Raw genomic sequence first — 24,633 nt, forward strand, 5'->3', positions numbered from 1 at the left:
AAATGATCCGTGGCAGAGCTGTAATGACGGCAGATATACTGCGCTTCTTTAAACTTCTGACCTTCCTCAGAGAAAATTAAGGACAAATTTTAAATAATTAGAGGCCAAAAAGATTCTTCCTCTTGTCTGCTGGTGGAGACAGACACCAACATGCATTTTGAAACTGCTCGATTTTTAATTTCAAATGCAGCATTTTATATCTGTACTATTAATAAGCAGTGTCCTAGTTACTATTTTCTCATCAGCAATTTAAGTTTTTTTTCAGTCACTACTGGAACAGTTCTTGGAAACCAGAACAGAAACGTCTTTATTGCCTTACAAGAAATGTCTTAGGTGACCTGATTTAAACAAGCACTTTGGTTGTTGTGTATTTGTTGCACAAAAGTTTGAGTTTGAGAGTTGTCACACCACTGCAATGACGACAGCATTAAAATATGATGTCGTGAACCCTCGCCCATACTGCACACATGGGCATCATACTTTACATCAAGGTATGTGATGATTAAAGAAATAGGACTCTGTCTTTTCTCATGGTAGTAAAGCTCAAATTTCCTCCTGACATTAATGTGAATCAACACAGTGTAAGTTTAAAACAGGTCAACCATAAATGATGGTTTACAGGCTGTAGCTCTGCCTCATGGTGCTCTAACAACCTCATCTACAGACTTACATTTATCACAATATTATCATAATTAAAAACATGATTAAAACTCACTAAAGGTCACTTGATAGCAATCTGCATAATGACTTCAAACTGTTCTGTATATAATGCAGACAAGAGGTCAAAAGTTATAAACAAAAGGTTGTAAAAGTTGTGTTGGAACATATTTTGGTTCAATATCCTTGTGAACGTTATTTAAAAGGTACTGCAGTGAAGAAAGTAGTGCTGTTATAAAAATGTTGAGAAGAAGCCAATCAACAATCATGACTATCACACTGAAAACGTCATAACACTTAAAGGTTTAAGTCTTTGCTACAGAGAAACTGCAAGTGTTTTTATGTAACATACACACACATGCATCCGAGAGCAACTTGGGGTTAGTATGTTGCCCAAGGATATTTGGGTTATGCTGATGCAACACTGCAGGTAAGGTGAAAAAAACAAAAAGCCTGTCATTGTACTCAGGGTTACTAAAGGTCATTGAAATTCTGCAGATCACAGCTTTGTAGGGAGGGACGCTACAGTACTGCACTTGGGGAAACTCGAGTTATGGTATGTTAAACAACATCGGGTATGAAACAGGTATGATGCACATATTAAACAACTTTATTTTTGGCTGCACAAAAGAGTCACTACCTGTAAATGTACATATATATTCAGTCTGAACCACAGAGCCCGTCATCATTGCCATGTTGTCAGGACTCCTCTTCAAGCAGCAGAACTCTGGACCTGCTTTGTCTTTTTGACCTGGTGGCTGTGTGGAGCACAGGTTGGGAGAGTCTGTACATAGGTTACCAGCCTGGGTCCTGAGTCCTGTCATGGCAATTTTAAATAAACTACAAACACCTGATGAGCATCTTTTTGAGGTGCGTTTATTCACATGTTGCAGCACGGTGAGAGTGCTCTGGCCAAACTGGTCTCTAACAATGGCCACCACCATTGGTTGGTGTGTCGCTGGGGTGTTGGGTTGGTGCATGCACTGGAGCCTGGCCCTGGCACAGGGACTTTCATTGCATCGGTGGAACTCTTTAGTTCTTTTAATTTAATTAATGACAGAAATGTTTCAGATGTGTTTGACAGATTAAATGCCAGCCATTTATTTACAACAGTGGAAATCAGATCATCAACGCATTTATCATGTCTGAGATGATACTGTTATCAGTGCATAACAATGCAGCGAAAACTTAAAATAATTTAAGCAGAATCTGTATCATGTGCGATACTCAAAGTGTGTGATCACTTTGTGTTTTCACTTCAAGCCTTGGTGAACACTTTATTTCTCTCAGTTATAACAAGCAAAATATGTCAGACATATGACCCAAGCATGTAAAAGTTTTGATATATTTATGTATCTATTAACTAAAAAATGCAATAATAAAATATAAATGCAATAGTAAAAATAACCAGAACACAACTTTAAAATGTTTTTCCTTATTTTATTATGGTTTTATTCAAAGTTGCACAATTTGACTGTGTTCATGTGTTTTGTAATAAAACACCACAGCATTACCAGCAATCAGATTTCAGCCAAGTACGATACTGATACTATTGGCAACTGTTTCCAACAACAGTAAATATATCCTCAATTATATATTTGTTCACTCTACCATAATTTCCTGGTCTCAAATGAGAGCAGCCAAAAATCCCACAGCTTCTCAACAGAGCCCACGGCTTGGGTGGCGGCCCCAGACATACCTGCCATACCTGCAGAGAGAAAACAGGCTTCAAAATACCAGACAGCTGATCGAGCAGTTAGATCAAATAACTGAGCTACAGAGAACACAGAGAGGCTATTAGAGCCACAAGAAAATAAATTATTGATCATTTTGTGAAAAAGTCAAAATGTGGACATTACTGTTTCACACACATGGGTTATTTCAAGGTTTTGGAGATTTGAGATTTGCACCTGTGATTATTTCTTTTCTTTTCTTTTGTTTTCTTTCATTTTCTATGAATAGAACAGAAAAGAGCTACATAAATTATATATATATATATATATGTGTGTGTGTGTGTGTGTGTGTGTGTGTGTGTGTGTGTGTGTGTGTGTGTGTGTGTGTGTGTGTGTGTGTGTGTGTGTGAATGTATTGTTTTTTATTTGTTCATGATAAGAAAACTGATATGTGATGCACACAACCTGATGTAAACATGCACCTTTTTAAAGATCGTTTCAGTTCATAAGAAATGGTTCTCATAGTTGCTCTAAGATAATGGGGTTGTCAAACCACTGCAATGACGACAGCAGTGAAATATGTTATCAAGACGCCTCACTCATACTTTACATTCAGGAATGTGCTAATTAAAGGATTAATACCAGGTAACCTTAAATAAGTATTTTTGGTGTTACTGAAACAAGTTGTACAGCAGAAAGCAGTGTGTTGCTCTGAAAATCGTGAGAAAAGGCTAATCAACAATGGACGAGAGACAGACCATCATAACACTTCATAACGCTCACAGGACCACAGATCGTAGTAAGCATGGCTCAATTTCAACTGTAAAGAGAAGAATTCCAATTGCATCTTTGACAGGTCAAGTTGTAGCAAGACAGCAAATGCTTAGACATCAGAATAAGAAAGAGCAGCTTGCCTGGGCCTTGAAACGCCAAGAATGGACTACAAATTGAAATTCACGTAAAATTTCATCACAATCTTGAGTCGTACCCTGACTCCAGTTCGATTTCTGTTAAGAAATAAAGTCAGAAACAGAAAAAGAGATAAAGTGGGAGAGCATAAAATTACTGCAGACGCAGTAGGTGAAACTAATTGGCAGTAGCACTACTTAGCTTGTTGATTACAAGGAAAATTCTATCATTTTCATTAAAATCTTATAGGCACTGATTTAAAACAAAGCACCTTACCAACAAGTAAGAAGTGCAACAAATGATTGAGATATGATACATACTGTATGAGTGTGAGGTCAAATAAGAAACAAATATCTCAATTTCACTGATACACCCGGCTGTTTGATAGGATTAGATTTGCCAGAAAACCCTGCTTGTTTTATCATTAGTTATTAGAATGTTTATTTTATTTGAGCATACAACTTTGTGATAGATTCAGTTCTATCAGACAAATATTCAGAAACATCCAGGAGTTAAATTAAAGGAGGGTTTTTGATATGAAGCTTTTGGAAAATTGCCTGTCATTAATTCATTCTTGTTTGCAGGCCTGAAAGAAATCATCATTGTTTCATCAGTGAGGGAAGATCAACTTGTGAGTGAGTTACACCGAAAAAACACTCACCTGTACCTGTCTGATGAATCAGGGTTGAAGGTTCAGGAAGCAGTTAATGCGGGTAAAAGTGTTAAATGTGGTGATAACTTAAAGATGAAGTGCAGTCTGTGCTGTTGTACTTCAATTACTCTCTGTGTTACTGTGAATTAATGCCCCTGCATCAGGTATAGCAGCTGCTATCATGTTCACCCCAACAAACATCATCACAGTGTCTGAGAATCAGCTGAGTATTGCCTTTGATGGCGACGCTGTCCTCTTCTCTAATGAGTCAGAGCTTGTGTGATGGACTACAAGGATACTTGAAGAATGAAAAGCAAAATGTTGAAATTCCAATGGTATGATAGTTGTAGAATATATATACTGGAAGTGCTGGGTATACAAGTCTGGCCTAAATCTTTGGTCAGAAAGACTGCAGCAGTCCAGGAGTTAATTTCACTGTCTTTAATTAAGCTCCACAGAAGAATTGGTTACATCAGAGCTTGCCATGTTTACTCCAAAGCCAGACATGAACTTATTGTTGTAGCGGATGCTTCATTTACCAATGTAAAGCTGTTTAGAAGCTACTTACAATAAGCTGTCTATTCTAAAGAGCTTGGAAAGAAAGCATGTGGACTTCATTAATTTTCATGAAAACATTTCACCTCTCATCCGAGAAGCTTCTTCAGTTCTAAAACAAGCTGAATACGATTAAATGTTGAGGATTAACCGTCCTCCTGAGGTCTTGACCTTCTCTCTGTCAGTCAGATGACTTTCTGACTGTGACGAAATCCAGCACACCTCAGAGCTTCATTAGCATCCAAACACTCAATATATTTTATAGAGTAATTCAGATGTTGACCAAGTCCTGTGTGAAAGTGCCTAAATCTGTAACATTATGAATTAACTAATCCCTCTCTGTCTTTCACTGGTAAATATCTTAACAAGCACATTGTGTATTTCATCCTTTAATCACATTATCACTATACAAATAATAAATGTCTTTGTTGCCACAAAATCTAGATGTTCAGTGTTTGCCCTTAATTATGTGTGACTGTCATCATATGGAGATAAAAGCTAACACATGAATGAGCCCACTTCTGCACCCTAATAAGTATGAAGGATTAATTTGTTACCCAGATCATTTCAATGGAGAAAAATGTTCTTAAACTACTTAAATTAGCCACTGTGACCATTGCTGCAGAGCACACTGAAAAACACTGATGGGGGCCATGAAGGTTTGTAGTTAAATTCCTGCTCAGTAAGTGTCTATTTAAGATAAACATCATTAACAGAAATTTTAATTAGCTGCTGACATCAAAATGGACCCCCAACTCTCCTGCAGCATGACAGACCTCCCTGATTTAATATACCATAATGCTCAGTGTTATGTTGTCATGGCAATATGAAGTCAAAAAAGTACAAACACAAATGACAGCAGGTTGTAAGAAGATTTCAAGCAGGAAAACTTTTGAGGATTTCTCTTAAATTTGCAAATTTAGATAACAAAACTCGAGGTGGAAATAAGGAAGCAGCTGGTACAAATACATCTGAGGAAAGGACACATGAAGGTGCAGCATGAGGAGACATACAACAGGAGAGAGATGGTGCAGAGATCATCGTGGACCAAGTAAAAGAAGCAGACAGCAAACTGTGAGTAGACAAAACACACAAAGAGCTCAAAATTATTGTGCTGATTGAAGAAAAGTTAAATTTGGTTAGTTTGGGATCTGAAGCTCCAGCTGTGTGGGTTCAATTGTTTTCAAAATGTAGATGAAATTATTTTTAAAAAGAATTGGAGACATATGTGTGAAAATGCTAAAACGCAGAAGGTTTTGAACACCTGGGTGGTTTATTCACAATAGAAAAAGAAAATAGGATGATGCAGACATTAATGTGGCAAAAAATGTCTTGTTTCCTTAATCAGCATAATGGTTTTGGTCTCAACTAAAAAACTTGGGTTGCAGTTTGGTTTCTCTTATGCTCAGTGTGTCAGATGTTTAGTCAGTTCTCAGCATTATTCAATGGTAATGGTACGCTTAATTAATGTAGTTTATTTGAAACATTGTAGGCCTTAGTGAAACTGAGACACAGCTCCTAAACTTTGAAGACAAACAGAAAAATTAGACAGCTTCTGAAAATGTTTAAAGTTGCTTCGGCCTGCTGAGCTGCAAATACAATAACAAACATAAAAATTTGTAATTGAGTTAATTTTGGGATCTGGAAGTTTTGTTGTTTTTTTTCTAATACAGTGTTAAAATGGGTCAAAGTAAAGGATTTTTAAAATTATTTATCAGAAAAAATTGGCTTTTAAATATGAAAATTCTTTCATGAGTGAAGCTGATCAAAAGCTGAAGGTAGTGGCACACCCAAATGTTCACATTGTTTATGGAAAAGTGCCAACTTGGTTTAATCAGTGTGAAAGAGAAAATGGGATGATCCACACAGTCATGTGTGAAAATGTATTATTTTCTTAATCACAAAGTAGTTTTGGTCTGTGCTGATATCTTTGGTAAAAGTTTTCTTGGCTGATAAGTTGGGATTTAACATGATAAACTTACAGTAGATAAGACAATGTACCCCTGGAAGACAGGAGGTATTGTTGGTGAAAAAGGACCTGTGTACACCTGTGTAGATATTCCATTAAACCTCATTCACGATTTATGGTCAGTGTTACTATTAAGCATTTATATTTCTTTACCTGACTGATTAATGTTGTGTTACTCGACATCAAACTAACCTTTATTTTCTTCATAAATCAAGACATTTCTGAGTGGATTCAAACTTTTGAGCTGTAGCGTACATGGCAGTGAGAGTCCATGGTTATTGATTATAGCAGATGATGTAGAGTATCAGGACAGGGACAGACTGTTTAAACGTTATGAGCTGTCTTGCTGCAGAGAAAGTACAGTTAGTATTACCAATGCTAAACTGAGGACACCTTGGGTTTAAACCTTTGCACTTTTTTTTATACTTAATTTATAATAAGACAATGAGGTAATGAACATTTTAAATGCATTTTTATTGAAGCTGGTATCATTTTCATCTAAACAAACCACAAAACCTCTGGAACAATGTTGTTTGGACAGGCGAGACCAAAGCGTTTCTGTCATGGAACAATTCATGGAGGTCTGAGCAGAAACTTCACTATTGCCTTACAAATTGCTTCTTAATACTTTTTCTAAATATTAAAGCTTTTATGAATGTTTGACATGTTTGTTGTTGCTCTTGTTTATTTATTATTTTTCCTACTTATTCTATTTACATTTGTACTATTTCTATTTTTGAAGCACTTTTTAACTTCTGGTAGTTGTTCAGACATAATTGTGACGTCACACCACTGCAGTGACAACAGTAATGGAATGTGATGAAGCCTCACCCATGAGCAGTCCTCCTTTACATTCAGGAATCAAATGAATAAAGCATTAGGGCCTTTTCTTTCTTACTTCAAAACAAGTTCTGTACATTTAATTTGTCAGGGCAGGTTAGTTTGAATGACCTGTTTTTCCTTTTGTTGTATGTTCTGTTTGCTTAGGAGGAAACTTCTCCTTCCATTATTATGAATCAGCACAGTGCTGTGTGCTGCAAGCTGTGGTGCTCTTACGTCCTCATCTGCAGACTTATATTAAACACAGTATGATTAAAATTAAAAACAAGATTAAAAATCCCACTAAAGGTCACTTTACTGTGCGTTCATTGTGATTTCAAGTGTACTCCGGGGTCTTTCACCTGAAGTTGACTGCAGTGCCACAGTTCAGCTAAGAAAAAACACCTTGTGTTGATGTTTACTGAGGATGTTTAGTTTCCCTACAAAACTGTGTACAATGTCTCACAGTTTTGCAAGCAGGGATGGAAGAATACTGTACTCTGAGGAGCTCGAGTTATTGCATGCTAAGCAACATCAGGTATGAAACACCTGTGAAGCACAAAATAAAGAAATGATAGATTGCTTGATAATAACAAACTGTCACTTTATTTTAGGCTGCATAAAAGAGTCACTATCTGTAAATCTATAACTTTATCTATTCTCAAAAAATCCTTAAAAACAAACAATTATAATGTAATCTTAATTGTTCAAGTCTTTGGGGTGTGGGATGTAATACAGGAAAGACAGATGGTACCAACTAGTGTAAAATTTCTTCACATGCTTGAGTCATACCTCGATTCTGGTTTTAAGCCTGTTATGAATAATAGTGAGAAACGGAAACAGAAATAAAATGGGAGAGTATAAAAGGCTTATCACAACAAACACTAGAGCAGAAGGTGAAATGAGTTATAAGAACAACCAGTGATTGAGGAGACAGGACAGGAGATCCTACGAAATGGCAGCACTGGAGATCACGACAGGACACAGTTTCATGAAAGTGTTATTATACTGCATTTAATCCTAATCATTTTCACCTAATCTGGAGTGATGGACTACAAGGATACTTGGAGCATGAGAAGCAAAATGTTGAAAATCCAATGAAGGAGAAATGATAGGAGCACATTTCAACTTCTCATGTTTTAAAACTATCTATATGGATATAGTTATGTTGGGTTTCTGTGATTTTTAATCATTGAAATCTCAGATAGATTACATTAAAATAAACTGATATCAGCTAAATTATCCAAATGGTACGAATTTGATAGGTACAAATTTTCCCATTTGTACCTACCTTGTGACATCTTGAGAGGCGGACTATGGCATCTACAGAGCTTTAAAAACTCTGTACACCTGTGGTATGGAGCTTGATGAAATTGTGTTTGAGGGACGGACTAAGAAAGGTCCCACACTGGAGAAGATCAGGCCTCATGTCTTCTTTGATGACCAGAAGCATCATGCTGACGCTGCATTGAAGGCTGGCACAGTGACATGCCCGGTGCCCTCAAGTAACAATGAATGGGAATTTATTCATTGGAGCCATGGCTGTGTGTGCTTTGAAGTTCTTGTCTCACTAAGAAAAGATTCTGGCACTCTGTCTTTGAGGCGTCCACGGTGGTACAAAAGCAGACAGTAATCAGAAGAGTCATGTTCTCAAAATAGACTGGTGTTAAAGTTTTTGTTATTTCAGCATTTTAAAGTGGTGTAAAGCTACACGGTTACTGAAAAGAAGAAACATAATTTGTAACTATATCATTTAGAAGGTCATATTTTATTCTCAGTCAAAAACATCTGAGTTGTGTATAGCACATGTTAAAGTACCATCGTCACCAGAGGGGCATCTTCTGAATCATGTCACTGCAAAAATGAGTGTAAGACATTATACTGCATAGGACTAATGTTCATGTTAGATAATATATCTTTATAGAAAGTCACCCAGCATTTCTTAAGTCTTTAAACTCAATCATGGTGTCCAATTATCTGATGAGAAAAAAGAGATTGTAACCTGGGAGTGTTATTGGCAGAAAGTAAATCAAGCCTTTTTTTAACATCTCTGAGATGCTCGATCATCACCGCAAATGACTTCATGTGGAACATTGCAAAGGGATATGTTTTTTGTTTTTTTATGTGGCAAAGACGTTTGTGCTTCCACAGCTATGAACCATACTTGATAACCATATTTATTTTATTTCTTTAAAAACTACATCCCTGTGCTGCTCCTCCTTTATCTGGTTTGTATTGTTCCTTTAGAAACGGGAGTCACAGTTCTTGCATAAAAAGCAAAAGACATACATCAGGTATGTCTTTATATATGTGCAGCTGAGCTCTTGATCGTTATCTTTGAAAGCATGGACATGCAAGACATATGTGTATATCTATATATCTATACATATACACAGGGACGAGTGGGAATTTTTTATTTATATATATATATATATATATAGGTTTGAGGTGTGGAATAAACTGCAAAGGAGTTTGAAAACTGGTTTTAGGATGTGTTTATGCGGGGGGACGATTTTCTTGTAAAACAAAGCGCGGTCCTACCAAAACAAAATTGGTAACCACTGCTGTAACACAACATAAGAACACTGGGCCATAGCTCAGCTGGTTTCTATCAAAGACGAATGGCTCACCAGGGTCCATGTCTTTATCTGCTCTGTGTCTGCTCTGAAACGGGCTGATTTTTATAGCAAGCAAAGTTTCATTTCCTCAGAAACAAAACTTTATGTTCACAGCTGAACAACAGAGGGCGACAGAGAGCAACACAAACTGGAGCGTGGTTTTGACTGCAATGTTCTTTCTGGCACAAAACTGCTCAGATGTCATTAATGAGAGACATGTTTCAGATGTGTTTGACAGATTAAATGTCAGCAATTTATTTCCAACAGTTTATATAGCAGAAATCATTTTGGGCAGACCATCAACGTTTTTAACATGTCTGAGATGATAAGATATCACTTTGTTATCAGTGCATAATTATGCTGTGGAAAAGTAAAAAAAATAATTTGTATCATGTGTGAACACAACTTTAAAATGCTTTTCATTATTAGGGCTTTATTCTAAGTTGCACAATTTGACCGTGTTCATGTGTTTCGTAATAAAACACCACAGCATTACCAGCGCTCACATTTCAGCCAAGCTTTACTGAAGCATGACGCTGATACTTTTGGCAACTGTTTCTAACAACAGTAATTATATTCTTTGTTGTTATTATTTTTCTTTCTGATTATCATAATTTCCTGGTCTCAGATAAGAGTAGCCAAAAATCCCACAGCTCCTCCAACAGAGCCCACGGCTGCGGTGGCGGCCCCAGACAGACCTGCCATACCTGCAGAGAGAAAACAGGCTTCAGAACACCAGACAGCCGATCGAGCAGTTAGATCAAGTAACTGAGCTACAGAGAAGAGGGGGAGGCTTTATCCTCACTGCAACACAGCGACATGTTATTGTTTATAAGGCCTGTCCGGTATATCATACTAAGGGGTTTTTTTTGTTGCATGCTTGCAACAAAAAATGCTTGCAGCGTAGGAGCCTGCAGCTATACCAGCTGAGGTGAAACCTACAGCCCCCAGGACAATAGGAGCAGAGACCACTGCTCCACCTGACAACAGGAAGAAAAACCTGGTTACTGATCATCAGGATGCTTCAAAATGAATACGTGTATGATATGTGCAACTTCTACCAGCCTAAGTGATAATAAATTTAAAAAAACAAACAAACAGCTGTATTACCTGCTGCAGCTGCGATTGCTATAGCTGTCACTGGAACACAAAAAAAGAAAGAAAAAAACATCTTACCTCAGCTCAGCTGTAAATATTTTGACATTTTCTGTGATGCTACTATCATAAGCCTATATGGTGTAGTTATAGATAATATTAAAAAAAGGCAGCTGTACTGACATAGACCCATTATTCCACTAAAGGATGAGGACCCTAAGATTAGATTGTGCCTTATAAACAAGTGGGAGGGTCAGCTGTTATTCCTAGGAAACGAAACTCTTAGAGTGGGCGTCACTGGGTCTGTGAAGTAAACAACGCTTCCTCAGTCATTTTGGAACAAGTGATTCTGAGGTTTACTGAAGTATTTCAGGGATTTTGCAAGAGAGGAAGTTGCTTAGTCACCCTGCCTAAAATTTAAAAAAAACAAGTCATTATGGAGAGCTTGTATGGACTTCACTTGGGTCATTGCAAATGTATTTCTATGCTATTATGTATGGTAAGAAAAAATAAATACAAATAAATTTACAGTAATTATACCCAAAAGTACCACATTGCAGTATTGTATTTTTTCCAGTCCATGTTACCTAGGAGGTAAGCACCACATGATTCATTCATTTCATGTTTTTATGTCTCTTTGACCTCCGCGGGGACTGCAGATGGAAACTAGCTCTGACTCCTTCTGTTCTGGCTGAACTGAGGTTCTTTTCAAGTGGAATAGCAGCAGGATCCAGTACTTCCAAACTGATGTCATATTTTGCTATATTTTACAAAGGTGCAGTTCCAGTGAGTGTCATAGCAACCTTGTAGTTCGCAGGTAATATATTTTCTGTTTTGTTCTCTCTCTTTGTTTAAACAAAACAAACAGAGAGAGGAAACAGCAGGAGCGCCTGGTAGATTTAAATATATTCAAATATATATTCAAGTGTTTTAGTTGACCTTGAGGTAGAATCCAACAGAAGGGAAAGCTTTATCCTCACTGCAGCATAATGACGTGTGTCTATCTGTGGAACCAGCACCCCAATACAGGAAGTCTGGATCAGCTCTTAGTTTAAATGTCTAGTCATTTATCCTTCGGGCCTTACCCAATACGCAGTGTAGAGCCTAGATGGAGCCGATGATGAAGGTAACTCACCCTGTTCTAACTGCCTCAAAAGCCCTCTAGTTATTTACTCCATCCTGATAAAAACAACAACAACAAACAAATGGGTCCTGAGTAGCCTTCTGGACCAGTTTTACCAGTCACACCAGTTATGGCAGCTCCCCTCTACATCTGTGCATCTGGTAATTAACTGGGTTCAATTTAGTGGCTTCCACGAGTAAGTTCCAAGGGTCTGTTACTTTTAAATGACTTGAGTAACTTGTAAAAGTTATTTACACAAAGATTTCTACCTTTACTGTTTCACAAAGAATTAAAATGGTGACATCCACAATTTAGACTTTGTGAATAAAGGATATTTTATAAAAGCAATTTAGCAGAGATGTATGATATCAACTATGACTTCTCCCATGAGCTTGAGTGATAAAAAAAAACCCAAAGTAAGGTTAAGTGTCTTACCTGCCACAGCTGTGATCGCTACAGCTGTCACTGAAACACAAGAAAGAAAGAAAAAAACATCTTACCTCAGCCCAGCTGGAATTATTTAGACATTTTCTGTGACGCTATAATCATGAGCTTATATGATGTAGCTATAGACGATGTCAAAAAGGCAGCTGTACTCACTTAGACCCATTATCTCACACAGGATGAGGAGCCTAAGACTCGACTGTGCCTTATATACAAGTGTGAGGGTCAGCTGTTGTTTCTTGGGAAGTGAAAGTGATTCTGAGGTTGGATCTCAGGGGCTTGACATCCATCCATCCATTTATTATGCTTTCACACATTAAGTGGTGTATTTCTGTGATTTTGCCTGAGCTATAAATGAACAAAAGACAGGTTATTATGCAGAGCTTGTATGGACTTTATGGGCTATGCAAATGTATGTCTCTACTATTGTGTATGGTAGGAAAATACAAGTAACTAAATACTAATACAATGATAATATTTTTACCCAGAAGCAGCATAGTTGTTGTGGATTTTTTGAATGACGTGTATACTGCATATCTGCAGTAAACATCATCAGATATTTGTTCGCATGTAGCAAAATCAACACCTGTCTGCAGTCAGAAGTAATGTCATAAGATTATGCCACTTGCTGATGTATGTTAATGTGTGACTTTTGACCATGATGTGACCAATTGTGATAAGGCAAAGCAAAGGGTTAATCAAAGGGTGCCCCTCTGCAGACGGCCCTTAGCCAGAGTCCTGACTGGCCCCTGCCTGTATCTTGGTCGGTACCTGACCCTGCTCTGCTGTTTTTGGCTGGAGGACAAGTGGAAAGTTACCCAGCAGCAGGAGGTGGGGTTACTGGCCCATAAGAAGGGGACAGAAGAGTCATCAGGGCTTTTCCCTGCTGTCTGTCCATTGGGGTTGGTCCCAACCTGCATGCGCCTATGGCAAACACCCTAGGGGAGCTTTTGCTTTTCCTTCTTTTTGCTGAACTTCACTGTTGAATAAAACAACTGGCATAGACCTCTGCTCTTCTCCTGTGATTTTTGTGGTTTTTGACTTTAATTGGAATTTGGGAGCTGAAATCAACCTTCTTCTAACCTGAGGAATTGCTCACACAACCTCTTGAAATTGCGACCCCACACAGTGCAGTGGTGTATTTTGTCCAGTGCTGCTGTTCACGTGTGGGCAGTTAGTATCATTTACTGAGAAATGAAAGTGAAACTTCTATCAATAATTATAAAAAGGAAGGGGGAGGTGCACTGGACAAAATATACCACTGCACTGTGGATATCTGCGCATAACTAGGGATACACTCTCTGTATCATCTGAAGGTGGATATATCATGGACTGGGAAGAAATATGTAAATCCTTCATATTTTACTGTTTATGTTATTAATTATTTTTCATGCAGTGTAATTTAATGAATTTCTTACTCCATGCGCAATTTTGTTCACTCTTTGTCTTTCAATAACAGGTAAGGGAGTCGTTATAGTCGGAGGTAAGCTGTCAGATGACGTGATTCACAATGCAATGCAAGTCTTATAAACGTAAACTTTATTCACAGTTGAACAACTAAAACATTTTACTATTTCAAGAAATGACATTAGCTCATTTTAAATTTCATGGCATGACCACATCACTGTCTTCTGTTTTTATTTACATTTCACAATAAACTTTTTTGTAATTAAGGTTGGTTCTTGTTACTTCTTATTTGAAAATCTTTAAATATATATATAAAATAATATTCAGGAGGTGCTGGCACTGTGGCTCTGGCTCCAGCCATTCTGGCTGCACTGGGGTTCACTCCAGCTGGAATAGCAGCAGGCTCCATCGCTGCCAAACTGATGTCATATTTTGCGGTTGCTAATGGAGGAGGAGTTGCAGCAGGAGGTCTCATAGCAACCCTGCAGTCCTGGGGTAAACCAGATATTTTGATTCACTTAGTAAATTATTTAAACAATATTATTTAGATGTTGCAAAGAAAATTGCTTACATATTTAAATATATAAAACAGATATAATGCAAATCATATACCGTACAGAGAAGCATCAAAAAGAATAGCATAAAAGCTTTACACATGAATAACAAACAGCTGATGGCGTCTATGATTTCACTGTAGGTGTGGGAGGTCTGACGGGAGCTGCCACTGGAGGTTTTGCTGGTGCTGGAGGAACAGTGGGTTGGCTGCTCTCAACCATTTGTAACCAGACTGGAACACGTTAAGATTTACACTATGAACAAATGTTTAGTCATTTGACAGATCTCAAATGAAGCATCATTATAGAAACGTCACTCAGCTTAAAGCAAAATTTGAAAATTAAGTTAAATATATGGTGGATTAAGATTACTGCTATTTTGAATGCATCATTTTTAGGTATCATTGTAGAGCATGAAGCTGTTCGATCTGAACCCAAGACTGATACGATGCATTTTCTGAATTTAATGTGAAAATAAAAATCCATGCAAAATAAAAGCATAGTTATTTTTATTTTAAACATCATAATGTAATGCAGAAATATCAACCACTCCATAAAAGTCCAGAAAATGTGCCAAAATTCTGACTGGGTTGTAGGGGATCAAATACCAGCTTCGCCCAGTGCTATGCAAAAACGCAAAATACAAAACAGGGAAAGCAAAGAAAGTAGAATGAGTTATAGAGCCCACGAATGCCTCAGTTTCCAGAAAGTTTACAATAATCTCCACAGAAAGACTCCTCATAATACATGCATTGAGCTTATCTGCTGGTAAGATTATGGAAACGGGTGCAAGGCTTTAAGAAATCAAAACATGAGCACCTGAATGCTAAAAAATAAATAAATCAGACTCACCTTAGTGAAGACAAAGGCATTAACACCATTCTGAAATTTAGAACTACAATTTCCTACAATAAAGTAATCAATTGATATGAAAATTTTAGTGTAGAACATTAAAAAACATCTGCACATCCTTAAAAAAAAGGGGGGGAAAAGATTGTGTTATTACAGTTTATTGTGTGAGGATTAAATCTTTAAATAATCTTTTGTACCATTACAAATTTTAAAAACACTGGAGCCAGCAGAAACTTTGAAATGCATTTTAATTAAGTTAATTTCAGTTACTCTTATTTAGATCTTTCAACAAAGTAAAATATTGCTTAGAGAAGGAAGGAAAGGGTTTAGTGAGTTTCCATTCCTACACCTGAAGTGATCAGTGGCAAAGCTGTAAGAACGACAAATGTACAGCACATCTTCAAAAATGATAACTCTTCACTCTGGTTTAATATCTTCCTTTATTTTGAACCTTGAATGAATAAACGCTAGAACACTCTTTAGGTTAAACACTTCAGTAACGTGGTATGACCAAAAGATTTCGTTAAATCCTGAAATTTTTACAACACTCTGAATTTGTGGAATTACTCTTTGGTGCACTGAAATGAGGTCAGTGACACGCAGAAACACTTTCACTCATTCACTGAAACAGTTAAAAAATGTATCACTCATATTTCTGACATCACAACAATGCTCATTAGTAGGAAGTGCAGTGGCAACAAATATCATTAGAATTTGCCATGTGAGATTATTTACATTTTTTATTTCCGTATGACACCTGCCAGCAATTTCAGTCCTGCTCCTGCAGCAGCTCCAACACCGCCCACAGCTGCAGTGGCAGCCCCCGACAGCCCAGCTGCACCTTCAAGAGGGAGGAGGGAAAATATTCACAGCTTCAATATGTTGCATCAAGTCAAGCAGCTGAGTTTGCTTATAACTTTATCAGGAATCAAAACAACTGACTGCCACTTAATAGTGGCATCACTGCCCCCTAGTGGTGTCAGATTTTAATAAACTAAAAAAAATGCCCTATGGCTTATAACCAATACCACACTTCTTTTCTGTCAGCTGCTCACTCATGTTGTAGGCACTAAAGTCCTTTTAAGGGTCTGGTAAATGGCCTGCATTTGTATAGCGCTTTACTTAGTCCCTATGGACCCCAAAGCGCTTTACACTACATTCAGTCATCCAACCATTCACACACTGGTGATGGCAGCTACATTGTAGCCACACATAGACACTGGCGCAACCGGGCCCTCTGACCACCAGTAGGCAATGGGTGAAGTGTCTTGCCCAAGGACACAACGACCAAGACTGTAGGAGCAGGGGCTCGAACTGGCAACCTTCTGATTACAAGACAAACTGCCAACTCTTGAGGCACGATCGCCCCACACCACAAGCTTAGTCCTGTAACACAACACAGGACACTAAGGCTGTGTCCTGTAACACAACACAGGTGTCCTGTAACACAACACAGGTGTCCTGTAACACAACACAGGACACTAAGGCCATCCCCATTTAAGTCTGTAAATAGACTTTAAGCTGAATCAGTGTGTACATTTGTAAATGTGTTATCAGTCATTTGTATTGAATTATTCAGTCCCCGAGTATACATATACTGGTCACCACCAACAGGAGCAAGGGTCACCTTTTCTTTGGTTCCTACGGTGGCCCTGAGAGGCCAAATGGACTGCAACTTAAGAAAACACCAGCAATAAGAAAAACGCTACAAAAGCACACAAAACACAACGGAAATAGGAAAAACTAAAACAGAAATAGCCAAAAACACAAAGGAAGTGTTTCTGGGGAGACAATAACCCGACGGACCAGTTGCAGGAACCCAAAACATGGTAGGCATGTTTTATCACGATTCATATAATACTGATGACGGATTTTTAGGCTAATAGTTAGGCTAACACACTTACCTCTAATCTTTTCTTTCCTCACAAAACCGATAGATCCTCCACTTCTTTTAAGTGTCTCCCAGCGCAATTCTTAGCATATTTTGCTAAGAATTGCAAAATATGCTAAGAATTCCAAAAGCACTTCCCTTGTGCTTTTGGAAAATCAGTTTTTTCCTATTTCTGTTTTAGTTTTTCCCATTTCCGTTGTGTTTTGTGTGCTTTTGCAGCGTTTTTCTTATTGCTGCTGTTTTCTTAAGTTGCAGTCCGTTTGGCCTCTCAGGGCCACTGTAGGTTCCTAATAAAGTGAATGTATACAGCACTATTGATGAAACCACAGTAAAGTCAGACAACAAGCCTACCTGCTGACTGCAAAACAGCCACCATGCCTCCAGCTACCACTCCCCCTCCATTAGCCACCGCAGCAGCAGACATCATGCTTGCAGCGTAGGAGCCTGCAGCTATTCCAGCTGAGGTGAAACCTACGGCCCCCAGAGCAACAGGAGCCAAGGCCACTGCACCTACTGCACATGGCCGAGAACACCAGCATCAGTGTGGCTGTTACAAATGATATGCCATGTAAAAAGTTTTTATGTAAGCAGAGGCCTGAGGTACAAGGTAGGATTACATCTTATCCTGGGCTCGCTTTACATGTTAAAGCAAGTTTAGCATATCCAGGGTATCTTTCAGTTATCTGGATTCACTTACCCCAACACTGGCAATCCGGATAAGTGGTCACATGAAGCTGTTATGAAACAAATTAAGTTAATCCAGGGTTCACCCTTCTCGCTCACGTAAAAGGGCTGGTGCTGTTGTGAAGTGTAAGTGTGAGAGGAAAAAGTAATTTACAGTAGTTTAGTATTAAAAGTGCTGTATGAATGTTTGTGCCCTCAAAGGACTTTGGACAGCATGACTGGAAAATAGACATTATATAAATAAATTCTGGCCTATTTGAAGCCAGGAAAGCTGTGTAAGTTTATAGATTCAATATCACAGTTCTGTGTTTGAGGCACAGGAGAATCTGATGATTATAATTAAGGTCAGCAAATACAAGTTTGTGTCCTGTTTCACAATCATGTATTATTGCTGGAGAACAAAGAAAATGTTGTAAAACATTTGCTTCCAACAGGAAAACGTAAAGTAATAAAGTTGTATCTAAAGATCTACATTTATTAATGACATCAGGGAAAAACGAACACAAACTAAACACATACTAAAAATATGAACAGGTTAAAAACATTATACAGATACTGAACACAGCAGAGTATGAGAGTGTGTGAGAGGAAAAAAAGTAATTTACAGTAGTTTAGTATTAAAAGTGTTGTATGAATGTTTGTGCCCTCTAAGCACTTTGGACAGCATGACTGGAAAATACACATTATATGAATAAAGTCTGGCCTATTTGAAGCCAGGAAAGAAGCCAGCAAAAGTTAAAAGATTCAATATCACAGTTCTGTCTGTGAGGCACAGGAGAACCTGATGATTATAATCAAGGTCAGCAAGTACAAGTTTCTGTCCTGTTTCACAATCATGTATTATCGCAACAATAATAATGTAATTTTTGCTGTTGGAAGCAATAAGGTTGTATCTAAAGATCTACATTTATTAATGACATCAGGGAAAAACGAACACAAAAACATTAGATCCTCCTACTGTCCACACACAGAGGTCTGAGGGACTTCCTATGAACAGTGACCCTATTGTCTGGATGATGGTCAGGAGGTGGTGATTTCATGCATAATCTTTATATTTCATTTGAGAGCATAAGTTACAATGCAATGCATTCCACAGGGTTCAAGTTATGACTAAGGATCAGCAGGTATGAAACAACGCCTGCTGACTAATCGGTGTTCTGAAAATAACGTCACTATTCATAGAAGATCCCTCAGACCTCGGTGTGTACAGACAGTAGGACGGACTAAAGTTTTTCAAAAGACTCTAAAGTTTTGGTGCTTTCCCTGAGGAGCATCAGTAAAAAATATATATTCTTACATTTCACTTTATTCCTTGACATTTTTCTTTTCCCTGTTGGTGGTAAATTGTTTACATGCTGCCAAAAACCATCCCTGTCAAGCGTCAGCCCCAATCAAGCCCTGGGTTAGCTTATCAAGCCGACAGCCAGCTTTGTGTGACCGCTTCTCCTGACTGCAGGGTAGTGGATCAACATAACAGAGAGATACCGTGGGTAGGTTGAACCCCGGTGACCACACAGACCGTCCAAAGCCTTACCTGCTCCCCCTGCAACAGCAACGATCGTCCCTGAAACACAACATCAAAGCTCACATCAGCACCGACATTAGCTATCATCATGGCACCGTCACACCATTAAACACATGAGTATCGTTATTTTAAAGTAATACGTGTATTAAAATACTCACCGACACGCATGTTTACGGAGTTCCGCTTTCTGTGTTGAACTGTCTCAACAATAGACTCTGCCACGGAGACACTTCCGGTATTTCTATGCTAACATGAAAAAACAAACTTAACGTTTCCGTTTATGTATATTGCATGATTGTTCATATTTTTTGCAATTCAGATTTGTTTTTAAATCACATATAAAAGATAAATTATTTAAAGATTTTCCCAGTGAATTTTGACATTTAAACAAAGCACAACAGATAATGGAAAATAAATATCATAGTCATTTCATTATAGTCATAATCTCATTTGAGAGCAGTGTTAATCAGAAACCTTACCTGAGTCAGGTGCTGTGATAAAGTGAAGGCAGGCAGTTTTTTGTTTTTTTGGTATATTTGTTCGTCATTGGAAAATACTGAATAGAGCTGTGCTTTTGTTTCTAGTTTTATCAGCACGATTAGAATAATCTTATTGAGGAAGAATAAACCTTCCTGTCGAAAGCTAACACTAGCTTTGTGTGTACCTCTTCTTTGCCAAATGTCACTAAATATCTGTTCAGATAAATTTTAATTATCTTAAGAGTGGGAAATGTTGTTTGTTGGAGAATTTGCAGAAGATGGGTAAATAAAATGCTTTGTGAAGAGAGTCTCATGGTATTCTGTCAGGCCAAGCAAGGCAAACAATGTTTGTCCAGTTAAATGTAAAAAAACAGACCTCAGTTAAAGTATACCAAAGTAAAGCAATCACTCTTGTTTCAGCGCAAACAGCATTCTGTCATAAAGCTGTACTCATAACTGTCTGCGTCCATCCTTTACATCACTGCCATCCTATGGCCACAGTTGGCTATTGTCTCTGAAAGAAGACTTGACACTGCTTGATTATAGAGCTACTGAAATCAATATATGGTAGGTGTCCTAATCAACATCTGTGCCCAGTTAATCATGGCTGGATCTTGTCAAGCTAAGAGGACAGCAGTTTGTAGCTGATTGTTTGTGCATAAATCCATGTTGTGGAAATCCCTGAGATCAGTTACAAGTTGTGTATTGTGTGGAAACAAAGCTAGCATTAGCAAGTAAACAAGTACTCTCATTTATCATCATAATTAGTTTTCTCTTAGTAAAGACCTGGACCAACACGTGTGATATATGAACCTTTTTTTACTTATTTAACACATTAGTAATAAAAAGCTGTGATGATGGAGAGGGGAACCCCTGTCATATATGACTTCATAAGGCAGGCAAGTTGAACAGCTGTAGCCTCCATCAGCACTTTCAGACCAACATCTCTGAGAAATCACTTGTAGAAAATTTAACCAGCTGTTTAAAAATTAACCAATCTCATTGTAGACACTGATAGTTAACAATATCACCTGCAGCAGTAATACTGATCCAAGTAACACCGATTTCTGCAGAATAAATACTTTTATTTTTGATATATTACATAGAATTTGCCAAAAAATAAATGCAGTTTTATGTTTAATGAAGTGTCTGCATAGTATTTTAAACATAAAACAATGATTCTAAAAAAATTTTAAAAAATCCTCAACCACTCTTCATTTTGAGCTAATAATAAATAGTTAGCTGTAGTAAGTAATAACATTTAACAATTCTACTGCCAGAAAGAAGTGCAGAGAGGTGAAGATGTTTGAAACTGGTCAAAATTCTCTTGTTAAAGACTAAAGTAAACAAATGAAGAGTTTCTAGACCGTTTATAATATTTTCCAAAGAAAGTTTTCTCATAGTTGATGCACTGAGCTGATCTGCGGGCAGGATTATGGAAATGGGTAGAAGGTTTTAGGAAATCCAAATAACTGAATGTTACAGTGGCAACAACACCATTCAGAATTTTAGAATTAGGATTTCCTGCAATTAGATCATTGATTGAGATACAAATTTTAGAAAATGTAGGAGAAAAAAAAATCCACACTTGCTTAAAAACAGTCATGCTTTTCAGTCATATGTAGTTCACTAATATTATACCAGCATGCACAGAAAAAGTCACCCAGAGGCACAAAAGGAATGATCAGAATGACACCATCAGAATCCACAGCCTTCAGGCAAAGTGTGAGGACAGTTCAGGGAGCCTCGGGTGTGGTGAGTTTCCTTTCCTACACCTGAAATGATCAATTCCGCTTTCTCCGTTGCTCTTGTGGTACTGCTTCCATGACCCTAACACTGACACTGTCAGAGCGGCACACTTACTGTATTTATAGGTCACGAATGAAAAACGAAACTTAACATTTCCATGTACCTTTCATCAAAAGACAAAACGAAAAGAAGAAACTAAAACATGGTGCAGTTTCCTCAAAATTAATATTTGAATATCATCAGTTATCCGTTTTGGATCATGATTGTTCAGATGTTTTACAATTTCAGATAAAACATCACAGCGATTTTAGCCCATTTTGGGGCTAAAATGAATCAAAGAACCCCCAAATATTTCTTACTTTTTTGACAATATTTGCTGTTTGTGTGACACACTACTAAAAATAAAAAAAGCATACAGTACTTGGTTGAGACATAACATTTTAACAACAAAAGTATAGATAACCCCCCCCCCCCCCCCTCCCAAAATGGTTTGTTCCAGCTCGCCTCTCCCCTACTCTGGCTCTAGCGCTCTTGCTGCCAGAGCGATGGTGGCTGAGACACAGCGGAGCAGAGGTGTAAGTGCCTGGCTTAAAACAGGACATGTTAGCTGCATTTAACCTTCAGTTACTCTTTATATAGTTGGTAGGAGTCAGACCATGTTTCTTTTTAGCTGAAAAACATTACACCAGGTAACCTGCAGTGTTGGAAACGTGTTTTCCGACAATGTTTGCTACCCTACAATCTGTCCTGCTCTGTAGTAAAATCAGCAACATTTGACTGTCCTGTTGCTCCCATTGAAATGTATACAGCCTATTTAAAATCTAAAATTTTAAATTGTCCGCAGCCTGCTGTTGTTACCACTGTCCTGTTTGAAATGGATACTAACTAGCTAACTGACTGAATGCTCATTAACCTTATAACTCCTGTTGTGTGTGTGTGTGTGTGTTTGTGTGTGTGTGTGTGTGTGTGTGTGTACAGAGAGACAGCCAGGTTCATAATGGATATAAGGAAGTTTTTTCAAAAAAAGGAGCCACATTCAGGTAAAAGTGTAAAATCAAATGAAACGTGAATCAAGAATAATGTTGGATCAGTGTTTCAATGTCTTTTATTATATGTTCGTGTGGTTTGGTTATTTGCCTTTTGGTTGAAAGTACACTGAGAGAGGACTTTTTGTTAGCGATCTTAATAGAATTCTTTTCATATTAATGTAATTTTTCATCTAATTGAATACAATCTATTTGTGTATGATTGTCAGTCCAAAGAGGGAGAGAGGAAAGAGGGAACGTGAGGAGAAAATACAATGTCAGGAAGAACCAGGTAAGAAAACAGACAGGGAACAGTGACAGGCAGAAACTGTTAAACTGACAAAGAGAAAAAACCTGATTTTACTCACACAGTCTGGAAGTTGTGTCCTCCCGATATTAAAGCTGCTATACAGAATCTGCTAAACAAACTGGGTTGAAACATTTTGACCCTCTTTAACAACATTCCAACATAACATTATAATTGATTGGGGAGATTAAAATGAATGATATATTTTTATGTGGTTCAGCCACAACTCTACTAAAACCTCAGCCAGTTATAGGTAGGCCAACTTTTGGACCGTCCAGTTGTCTGTATGACTGCCGCAGTACGTACATCACATTTGCACACTATCAGAAAGAGCCAAACAGCCCTGGTGGAGTGAGGAGCTGTACAGAGAAGCAGATGCTCTCTTTATATTCTAAAAATGTTTTAAGCTTGTTTCAAAGATTCTGTACAGCAGCTTTAAATGTTTTCCAAAACCACACATACACTTATCAGTGTTTCTTAAACTTTTTACAGTGTGGACCACCTGATAAAATGTCAAGCTCTCCCAAGGACCACTATGAAAGCATGAAACTCATAAATCTTACAACACAAAATTAGTATTATTAAATTAGTAAAATTAGTATCTGCAGTAAAGATTTTTATTTGTAATAATTTATTTGTAATAATTTATTCTGTTTTGGGAGTGTTTTTTATGTATCTGTATTATATTATACATACACATTAAAAGTGAATCTCTGTCCAAAAAATGCACTCAGTTTACTTTTTACTATGAGCATCATTCATTATTCTCCCCCAGTAATTAAGGTTAGGAAATGTATTTTTTCTATTCCAATCCATTCTTCTTTTGCAGCATTTAAATAACCTTTATCAGATTTGATGGTTTTGTTACAAACTTTTCAAAAAAGTGTTTTGCTTTTCTTTCACAAATGTGGGGATTAAATTGTGTTAAAATGTACAAAACAGTGATGTCATGTTTTGAGGACCCAGGCACAGAGAGACTTGATATGATTTATCTTGCCTGGCTGGGCAGCTCTCTGGGTGCTCAGTACCCCCAAAGCTCTAACCCCCTAAGACCCGAACTCTTCCATGACATGCATTTTTAATTTCTCTTTGATATTTGGGCATATTGGGGCCCAATGAATGTAAAAACAAAGAATTACCAGATTTCTTCTTTTTTTTTTTGCCTTATTTTTGTTTTTAAGAAAAATGAGAGCCACATGTGAGGATATTAATTTAAAATTTTGATAGAACAGTAGCAGTATAATGTCCTCGTAAGTGGATATCAGGCCCATGTAAAGCAAAATTGAGTATTTTGGTCTAAATAACCCAAAATGTGATGTCCACCTATGTGGACGGCAGGTCCTAGGAGGCTAATCCTAGAATCGCCCCTGGTTGAGACGTAACATTTTAACAACAAAAGTATAGATACCCCCCCTCCCAAAATGGTTTGTTCCAGCTCGCCTTGAGGCGACTTTTGTTGTGATTTGGCGCTATATAAATAAAATTGAATTGAATTGAACTCTCCCCTGCTCTGGCTCTAGCGCCGTTGCTGCCAGAGCGATGGTGGCTGAGAAGGAGCGGAGGTGTAGCCGTCGCATTGAAATGTAATTATTATGTGATTGCAATGTTCAAAATTTGGTGTTTAATCTGGATTCATGTTGTGTTGT

At 37.7% G+C, this 24,633-nt stretch overlaps 2 protein-coding genes and 1 long non-coding RNA gene across 4 annotated transcripts; 1 reads left to right on the top strand and 2 right to left on the bottom strand.

Moving 5' to 3' along the window:
* Positions 1 to 10,078: 10,078 nt before the first annotated feature.
* LOC146366291 (uncharacterized) lies at positions 10,079 to 12,026 on the bottom strand. The gene is made up of 2 exons (XR_014798600.1): positions 10,963 to 12,026; positions 10,079 to 10,559 (listed from the first exon to the last, which is right to left on the bottom strand). It is a non-coding gene; the product is annotated as an uncharacterized LOC146366291 (long non-coding RNA).
* Positions 12,027 to 13,396: 1,370 nt separating this feature from the next.
* Positions 13,397 to 15,456, top strand: LOC146366292 (interferon alpha-inducible protein 27-like protein 1). Its single transcript, XM_084914801.1, has 4 exons — positions 13,397 to 13,860; positions 13,974 to 13,997; positions 14,249 to 14,416; positions 14,619 to 15,456. The coding sequence occupies exons 1-4, from the start codon at positions 13,842 to 13,844 to the stop codon at positions 14,720 to 14,722; spliced, it is 315 nt and encodes a 104-aa protein (XP_084770927.1). The 5' UTR covers positions 13,397 to 13,841; the 3' UTR covers positions 14,723 to 15,456.
* LOC146366293 (uncharacterized) lies at positions 14,037 to 19,706 on the bottom strand. Of its 2 annotated transcripts, XM_084914803.1 has the most exons (5): positions 19,586 to 19,706; positions 19,437 to 19,466; positions 17,570 to 17,731; positions 16,063 to 16,168; positions 14,037 to 14,411 (listed from the first exon to the last, which is right to left on the bottom strand). In XM_084914803.1, exons 1-4 carry the CDS (start codon positions 19,593 to 19,595, stop codon positions 16,068 to 16,070), a joined length of 303 nt encoding a protein of 100 aa, XP_084770929.1. In that variant the 5' UTR covers positions 19,596 to 19,706; the 3' UTR covers positions 14,037 to 14,411; positions 16,063 to 16,067. The 2 variants fall into 2 exon arrangements, with proteins under 2 accessions (XP_084770929.1, XP_084770928.1); XM_084914802.1 differs by lacking the exon at positions 14,037 to 14,411 and having other exon boundaries at positions 15,749 to 16,168.
* Between the last annotated feature and the right edge of the window lie 4,927 nt (positions 19,707 to 24,633).

The sequence above is a fragment of the Perissodus microlepis genome, chromosome 19 (genome assembly GCF_051167445.1).
Source record: "Perissodus microlepis isolate ML-2025 ecotype Zambia chromosome 19, ASM5116744v1, whole genome shotgun sequence".
Lineage (NCBI taxonomy): Eukaryota > Metazoa > Chordata > Actinopteri > Cichliformes > Cichlidae > Perissodus > Perissodus microlepis.